Source organism: Prosopis cineraria, unplaced genomic scaffold, assembly GCF_029017545.1.
Source record: "Prosopis cineraria cultivar Desert tree isolate PC_DT_omini unplaced genomic scaffold, ASM2901754v1 PC1403, whole genome shotgun sequence".
Lineage (NCBI taxonomy): Eukaryota > Viridiplantae > Streptophyta > Magnoliopsida > Fabales > Fabaceae > Prosopis > Prosopis cineraria.
The window spans coordinates 2,792-11,863 of record NW_026556728.1 but is presented as its reverse complement, the minus strand read 5'-3'; the positions used below and the strand labels follow the sequence as shown (position 1 = coordinate 11,863).

The window sequence follows — 9,072 nt, the reverse complement described above, 5'->3', positions numbered from 1 at the left end:
TGAGCTGTGGATTCACATATCCAGTTTGGCAGCGATGCTGAAGTAAAGAAATAAACAGTCATGTTAGTAATAGTTCAAAAAAAAATAAGCATAAAATTAAACTTTACCAAGAAAATTATACACATAAATCAATAGATAGAACTGATTAGTTAGACAAAGATACCTCGTGGTTAAGTGATGAAACTGGTTCCCATAACTGAACATTTGATAAAGATTCCATTGAAACACAATCCATTGCATCCAATCGACTTAACCGTGGTGGAAGCTTTGGCAATGACTTAAGCCTAAAGCAACCATCTAAAAAAAGATAGTGGAGTCGAAAAAGACTAGAGAAGCAACCGGCAGGCAGATTGACAAAATTATTTTGCCCCAAATCCAATAAAATAAGTGAAGATAAACTTCCAAAATCATCGGGAATTGATTCATCACTAAGTCCACACGCCCTTAAATATAACATTGTTAATGATGTTAGATGAAAGCCAGATACTTGGGGAGCTTTGAGATTCTCCAACAACCCGCGAAGATTAAGAATTTTGCAGGACTCCAAATACAAATATCTAAGACCGCTCAAGAACCCAAGTGATCCGGGAAGTATAGTTACAGAAGTGTCTCTCATTTCAAGATATGACAATTTTTCATACCTTCCCCAAACTCTGGGAGCAGTTCAACTTTGGAGCACCCAAAAAGATTTAATTCTATCAGAGAGTTCATTTCCAATTTTCTTGGAAGGCTTTTGAGATTCTTGCAGTTGCACAAGTTCACCAGAACAACCTTGTGCAGTTTTCCAAGTGAGGGATGAACCTTGACAAGAGATGAGCAACCTTCAAGAATTAGTTTTTCTAAATTTGGAACTTCTGAGAAGTCTGGAGTTTCGTTCAAGTATCGGGAATAACTCAGATCAATGCGTTTCAACTTTTTCATAAACTGATCAAACAAATTAAAGATTGGAAAATTAGTCTAACAAAACGGTATCAATATAACATCAACACCAATCATGTGCACGTGTGTGTATGAGAGAAAGAAAGAATGATTCCTGAAGCACCTCACCTGTACCCCATTCCAAAGTTTCTTTATTTTGCTCTTATGCATTTGAATATCAACAAGTTTATCCAACGGAGCTTCAAATGGGAGAGTTTCTAAAGGAAATTCTCGCCATTGAAAAACTTTTAATGCACTAGGAAGACATTTGAGACCACCAAAAGGCTTGAAATCCCTTGATAAGATGAGTAGTCTAATATTACTCGTCTCTGAAAAGACTTGAGGATGTACTACTACATCATCACCTAAATACCGATACACAATAGCTTGCATTGCTTTAGATCCCTATCCATTGCCAAAAAATAACATTAGAATGACAAGGAAGAAAATCATACGAAATTAATTTACACACGAGATGTGTGTTTCAATAAAATGAGTTGTTCAGGGGGGAAAAAAGGCATTTACCTTCTTATTTTTCAATACTTCATTAATGTCCTCTAACTCCCACAATCTACTACGCTGGCCAGCATTGGGAGATTCTTGACAAATAATATACCTCCCCAAGTCTTCAAGTAAATCATGCATTTCTAAAACACAGCGTCCCAAAAGATCTTTCTTTTCAATTAGTAGAGCTTTTTCCATCAAAACTTTCATTCCAATTGTTGGGTGAAGATCACAATCTTCCAAAATTTGGGCTACTTCAACTTTCCTCCATCCCTTGAAAAAACAAGCAATATCCAAAAATATTGTCTTTTCTTCCTCATTTAAGCCATCATAACTTATTTTAAGTATTTGAAGAATATCATTATCTGGAATTTGCTTCAATCTATCCAAAGTATCTCTCCATTCAGCTTTACTTCTTCCACAAAGAAAAGAACCCAAAACATTAAGTGCCAAAGGAAGACCTCCTGTATATTTAACCACAGAGATAGACAGCTCCAAATAATCTATTTTAGGATGATCTTGGTTGAATGCTTTGTTAGATAAGAGTTGAAGAGATTCTTCTTCCTTCATGATTTTCACCTCATATATTCTTTGCACTTTAGATGTGGTGAGCAAGTGGCTATCTCTTGTTGTTATGATTACTCTACTTCCTCTACCAAACCACTTTGGACTTTGTGCCAAAATTTGAATTTGTTTCATATGATCTACATCATCAAGGACAAGAAGAACCTTTTTATTGAAAAAAAGATTTTGTAATATCTTCTTTCCTTCATACACATCATCAATTTCCATGTTCTTTATTTTGAGATGAGAAAGAAGCTTTCTATGTAAAGAAACTAGACCTTCTCTTTGTGAGGTTTCTCTAACATTAGCAAGGAAGCAACACATATCAAATTTATGTGAGATTTTATCGTAAACAACTCTAGCAAGAGTTGTTTTACCGATACCGCCCATACCCCACAATCCTACAAAATAGACGTCATCCAACCCAATTTCCAGGTATGACATCATATCAACCATTTTTGATTCAATCCCTACTAGATTATCACCATAAGTTGGTAATTTAGAACATAAATAAGTCCATATCCCTCCAACAATATTTTTTATCAAATCTGATTCACGCCTACAAAAAAAAATTAAAAAATTTAACACTGTTCAACATGAGACATATACTTATAAAAATTTAAAAAAAAATGCGACTTTTCAAGAATATGATTAAATCACTGTGAAAGAAAACTTACCGACCCCTGGTATCCCAACCGGACAAGTTGCCAATTTCAAACAGAGCTTTTTTCCAAGTTTGCAGTTTGAACATGTTAGAATGAGTGTTTGGCAGCCAAAAACGTTGTTTGAAGCCCAAACCGAGGTTCGCGAATGCTGAAAACCAACCAAGACCTTTGTGATTGTGGTTGTTATTTCTGAATCTCTCTTCATGTTTAGCCAAAGCTTCTCCAAAACTCTTTCTCTGATACCTTATATCAGATGGATCTACATCATAGAAAATTGGAAAAACTCGTTGACCCAATTTATTCCTACATTCAAGAATCTTTTGGAGTTCATTCAAACACCATTTTGAATTTGCGTAATTTTCAGAAAGAACAACAACTGCACACAGAGAATCCTCAATTGCTTGAAGCAGTTGCTTGGATAAATCTTCCCCTCTCTCTATTCCTTCATCATCCCTAAAAGCTCTAATCCCACTCCTATTGAAAGCATCATATAAGTGATCTGTAAACTTCAACCGCGTGTCTTTTCCTGCAAAGCTCAAGAAAACATCATATTTCCATTTCGGACTTGAATTTAAAGCATCAAAGCTGGACGAAGATTCTCCATAGACAGTATATTCCATTGCAAGTTTTCAATCTCTCGGTTGTGTCCAAACTGCAATCTGCACAAGCCAAATCATATCACTATTTGCCAAATAAAAAGAAAACTGAATCAGATACAAAACTAAACAGTGGAAGCATGTTGTTGCACAGATCTTTCTTTCTACTCTATTCACTGCTAGATTTGGTGTCACTGAACTACAACTACATGCAATAGAGAGAAACGGGAGAGAAGAGATATAGACGAAAGGACCAAAACCTCAGCATACGTTTATTATTTATCAATATTTCCGAGATTGAACCCAGCTGTCGGTCACTACACTTTTTCCTATCTTTCTTTAACATTCTTTTATTTTTCTCCTATAGTGAATGGCAAAGACCTGCTTTACTCACCCATGACTTCACTTTTCTTTAGTCGACAAAAGACCTTTAGTTTTTTTATTGTCACGCCCTGAAATATGAGAGTAAACAGCACATGATGTACACTTAAATACACATCTTTTTATGCCTCAGTTAAGGAAAATTCTGAATCAATGCATATGACTTCCTGTCAGTCTGATTATATATATTAAATTTTTATTTTTCAAATAATCAAAATATCAAACTTTTTTTTTTTAAATTTCGGCAGCATCTCTTGTAAGTAAGACCTTCCGAAATCTCTGCAACAGAAATTTTACAATTTATACCCAACAGTATGAGGTTCTACTCCACAGCAATAGACAGACAATACAACAAAAAGATTCAGGACCGTAACTATAGTCTATGTGAAGCACCTAATCATATATTTTTTTATATAATTCATAAATTCATATTTACATCAATGGAAAATATTTACAGAACAAATCTCCACCAAGCTCAGCAAAAATTCCTCATTGAAAAGCAGGACGTACATTGTAAGTTATGCTATCTGAGGCCATAATAACTTTCCAATGAATAACATCCCAACCATAATATTTTATAAAATCACAATGAATAAAATACAATAATTATATAAGTTACATGAGAAAGCAATTCACTGTAAGCAAATCGATTAACTTAGAATAAAATATCTATATAACTTCAATAACAAAAACATTTAAATCAATAATGATAAAATAACTTTAACATCTGATCTTGACAAATCAAAATAATTAAATAATAAATAATAATAACAATATTTACCAATTAAAAACCATTAAATATGAAATCATCAACTAAAAATTCATTTTTTTGGGAATTTATCAGAACAATTCACAAACGTGGACATACAGTCCATGAGGGTAAATAACTAAACATAGCCGAAGCTACGAAGCAAACGCGGGCACACAATCCACAAGAGTAAATAACCAAATGCGGTTTAAAACTACAAAACAAACGCAGGTATAAGACCCACAAATAACAAACGTGAGTACAATACTCACGAAAGTTGAACTACCTAGTCGTAACCATGGCGTGCTAAGGGCTAACGAAATTGCCGATAACAATCACTGTTCTGTGTAAAATCCCCTCCAAATTCATTTTCAAACATGCGAGAAAATAATCATTATTAAATAAAATTTTTATTTTCAATGTCGAACTCGCATGAATCATTTTCTATATCAATAATATTTAATAAAATAAAAATTTCATAATCAAAGTCCAAACTTGTTTTAATTGATCAAATAACATTTCAAATTTGGTAAAAATAATTTCTCAAAGTAAAGTAATTTTAACCAACAAATATCCAATAATCATATTATTGCTATTAAAATGATTTGCAGAAAAACGTAATATTTTATTAGAGGAGATTTTGACAAGAAAAATCAGTTTGGACGCCATCCACTTACTTGCAATGTTCCCAATTTCCAAAGGTTTTCGCCTTTTAACTCCTATCAAGACCCTTTTTTTCGCACATCCTATAAGAATATGAATAATTGAAACTTTAATTAATTCCTTATAATTTATAAAAACTTCTTTCCACTTCTAACACAATCCCAATCAACTACAACCATTCAAAATTCCAAATACCAAAATTCATTTCTTAAAATTTATCCAATTATCATCATTTATACCTATAATTTCTTCAATATTGCTCAAGCCAAACCAATCTATTTACTTCAAATATGATTATCTCTTAGGCTTGCCTCAAGTACCTCAGGTGCATTACTTCCAATTATTCAATTAAACTTTCCAACTTAAATCTCTTGTTTAGTAATTTATCAATAACTATACCATTCCTAAGAATTCAATTTACATATTATCTTCATAATCAAATTCCTTTGCAAGATTCAAGTTCATGGATCAATAACATTCAAACTAGACAAACTTCTCTTAAGAATCAATAAAATCTCAAAAAATACATATTCAAGCAATCTTTTCCTAACAAACATTTTATCGAACATTTGTCATGCATTAATTCTCAAACGAATACCAAACCTCTTCTCTTTTCATCTCATCTCCCACAAATTACAATATTGATATTGAAATTAATCAATCAAACCCAATTCCAATCCTTTAACAGAGAAAAAAAAAATCAGTTACTCTTTAAAGAAAAATTAAATCTAATTCCTCCTTTTTCGAGTTCTGGCATAAGTGGATTTATCTACCGAAAATCAGATTCAGAAACTCAAGCTGTGGATCAAACGCATTTGTCCCCTCATAACTCGCACAGCAGCAACGGAAACAATAAAAAAAAAAATCAGAATCAACCAAATAGCATACAAAGAACAGTGAAGCAGTGAACGATTGGAATCTCCCCAACTTATACTAAACATGGCGGAGCAGGAAAAGGAGAAGGACAAATCTGTCGCGTTGAACAGAGAAAGAAGAAAGGAACCTTGTACGCTAAATCACAGTAGCTCAAGGAGAAGAGAACTATTTCCGGTAGCCAGAATCAAGGAAGAAGAAGAAAGAAAAATGGCACACATGAACAGCGAACAGAGACAACCAGGGGAAGAAAACTCACAGTAGAACTTCACAACAACGGCGGACGGAGCTGTCGCACCTGTCGACGACAGCAAGCTGACTGGCGGAAAAGAAAGAAGAAGAACTGATAGCAACCAACTCAAGCGCACGTGCAGGGTTTGAACTAAACAACAGCAGAGCAGGGAAGAGAGAACCTCGCGGCAGCAGTGACGGACGACGCTCTCTAGCACACTCACGCCGGCGATGTTGAAGACTAAAGAGGAATGATGGTTGGAGAACGCCGATGGAATCCAAGAAGAGCTAAGGCCGAAGGTTCAGGATTCTCAGATTTCTCTCCTTCTCTCAGCTCGCGTAAAGATTGCAGAAATTGGATCGGGGGGAAGAAATAAATCAGACAAACAAGGACCTTATGGTAATTTTGTAAAAGTAGAAAGTCAAAGAAGGAATCGAACCTGACACCGTAGTTTTAATCTCAAAAATACTCGCTGCTTGCCTCAACACCATCGGCTTAGCTTGATAATTTTGTCCCTGAGATGTAAAAATATAGTTAACTTACATTATTGTAAATTTTATATTATTTTATTTTTTTCTGAATTGTTACGTCCATGTTGATATTAGTGTGAATGCAAAATAAAAATGTTTAAAATAAATTCAAACCAATCACACTAAATTACACTGAATCAAACTGATATGAACTAATTAAAATTGATTATAAATAAAATTTGGTTTGATTTTTTTTTTTTCACAAAATCAATTGATTCAATTTGGTTTCAATTTTTTCTTATGAAAACTTGAACTGAATCAAACCAAGCTAAGTTTTATTATATTAATTATATATATTTATAAATTTATCAAAGTTTTTTTCCCTTTTTCAAGTTTACTTATTTGTAAATCATTAATAAAAATAAGTTACAATTAGTTAAATATTATTTATAATTGTTTAAGATATTTTTAAATTTTATAATCAAGTGTTTTAAAGAAAATATATTGATTTTGAATAATAGTTAAATATATTAATTAATTGTTAAAAAATATTATTTTGTGTGCAATAGATTTTTTTCATTGCAAATAATAATTAATAGTTACAAATTATCAGTGAACATGAATATATATTAGTGATTAAGAAAAATATTTCATTAAAAAAATTCAAACTTAATCCAAACCTAAACTAAACTGAACCAAATCAATTGGAAAAAAAATCAAATAAGTTTCAGACTATAGTTAACTAATTGATTTGATTCGGTCTAATTTTTCCTTAAAATCAAACCAACCTATAAACACCCTTAAGGTGCAGAATAGAATATTATATATTAGAATCATGGATATTTTGATGCAAGTATTCGTTTTGAAATTATAATGTAATTTTATGAAGCCACGTGAGGTGAGTCTTGGGAATAAATTTATTTAATTATATTTTAATTGCAAGTTAGTTCTTTTCTATGCATCATCATTTGTGATTCGGTATAATCAATGACAAGGCATAAGAGGATTCAAGTTGTAATCTTAATCATTGATGAATCTCTATATTTTTATATATTTTGAAAAGTTTTATTGATCTTTCAAATAATCTTCTAGTTATTTTTGTTTATTTGTCTTGTGTTTAATATTTATTTTGATATTAATTGGCTTATTTTGTAAATATTGTATTTTGATTTTGTTTTAGAGTATTTTCTTTTATTAATTTGAGTCATTTTGAATCTTAGAAAAACTTTACAAGAGCATGGAAGAGGTGGAAAGGAAAATATAATGAATTAATAAATAAAAAACTAATTGTTATGATCACCCGCTACAATAACCGCCAAGCGAGTCAGTATTATAAAGTAAATTCTAAACCAAAAAACAAAGCCTGTTATAGTGCCCATTGTAGTAGATTTCACACCAAAAATGCAAAAAGCATCAATTTTTCAAATAGAAAAGTGAGAAAACACGAGAGCTTGAGTAAATTCGACTTTTAAGAAGTTCTCTGGATCAAAGGAGGCGATTTTGAAGGTTAGGCACTGACCTAGGAGCTTGGAGGAAAATGATTCATCCACATTTTGTGATTTCTTTTAATTTAATTTTGTTTTTCTCCTTCTTCTCTAATGTTTTGGTTGGCTTCTTCATTTTGACATGGGACTGAATTTACTAATGTATAGTTAGATTTTCTTTATGACCTAAGCAACTATGAATTTGTTTATGTATTAGATACTATTTTCTCTAATTATTCCGTGATTAATATTAGTCTTGAGTCACTTAATCTCATTTATGATGACTTGCTTGATGATTGGCTACCATTAAGTTGAGATTTAGGGGTTTAGAGTTTATCTTGGAAAAGAAAATCTTAAATGGACCTTGAGATAAGGTAATATGAGATTAGAATTTATTCTAATTTACCATTAGGATAAGAATATATCTCTTGGACCCATATAATTGTATTAAAGTGTTACTGAATTTTTAGTGCCTCTTGGATAATTGTATTAAGTATTACTAAACTTTTAGTGCCTCTTAGATAATTGTGTTAACATTTGCGTTATTATTTAAGAGGGCTCATAATTGATTCAGAAGATAATTTCAACTAATTAGACTCTAGATTTATCAAACAAAATTAATCTTAGGTAATTTAGAGGAAATAGATTCTAAGAAGTAAATAAGGGATTAGGAGCTTAGGTAATTTTTTTATAAAATTTTTATTTGATAGAATTAATTGCTTTTGACCCCTAATTGTTAATTTTTTTTTCATTTATAAACGCTCGTGTGATTTGCTTGATTAAATGAAATTAAAAATTTGATGCCTACTTATCATTGTATTTAATTATCTGTGAGATCAACCTTGACACATTAGTATATTATATATTGACTCGTATACTTGCATTGTCCATTTATTTTTGTATGCATCAATCATATCAAATTCAAGGTGCAAGCCGTGCGCCATCAACTAATTAAACAAGCCTATTGCCCAACT

The 9,072-nt window shown here is 31.9% G+C and overlaps 1 protein-coding gene across 2 annotated transcripts; it reads right to left on the bottom strand.

Annotated features, from left to right (window-relative positions):
- Positions 1-477: 477 nt before the first annotated feature.
- On the bottom strand, positions 478-6,468 carry LOC129300043 (TMV resistance protein N-like). Of its 2 annotated transcripts, XM_054938560.1 has the most exons (5): positions 6,172-6,468; positions 2,664-3,310; positions 1,444-2,545; positions 1,048-1,323; positions 478-924 (listed from the first exon to the last, which is right to left on the bottom strand). In XM_054938560.1, exons 2-5 carry the CDS (start codon positions 3,269-3,271, stop codon positions 613-615), a joined length of 2,298 nt encoding a protein of 765 aa, XP_054794535.1. In that variant the 5' UTR covers positions 3,272-3,310; positions 6,172-6,468; the 3' UTR covers positions 478-612. The 2 variants fall into 2 exon arrangements, with proteins under 2 accessions (XP_054794535.1, XP_054794536.1); XM_054938561.1 differs by lacking the exon at positions 6,172-6,468 and having other exon boundaries at positions 2,664-3,487.
- Positions 6,469-9,072: the final 2,604 nt, after the last annotated feature.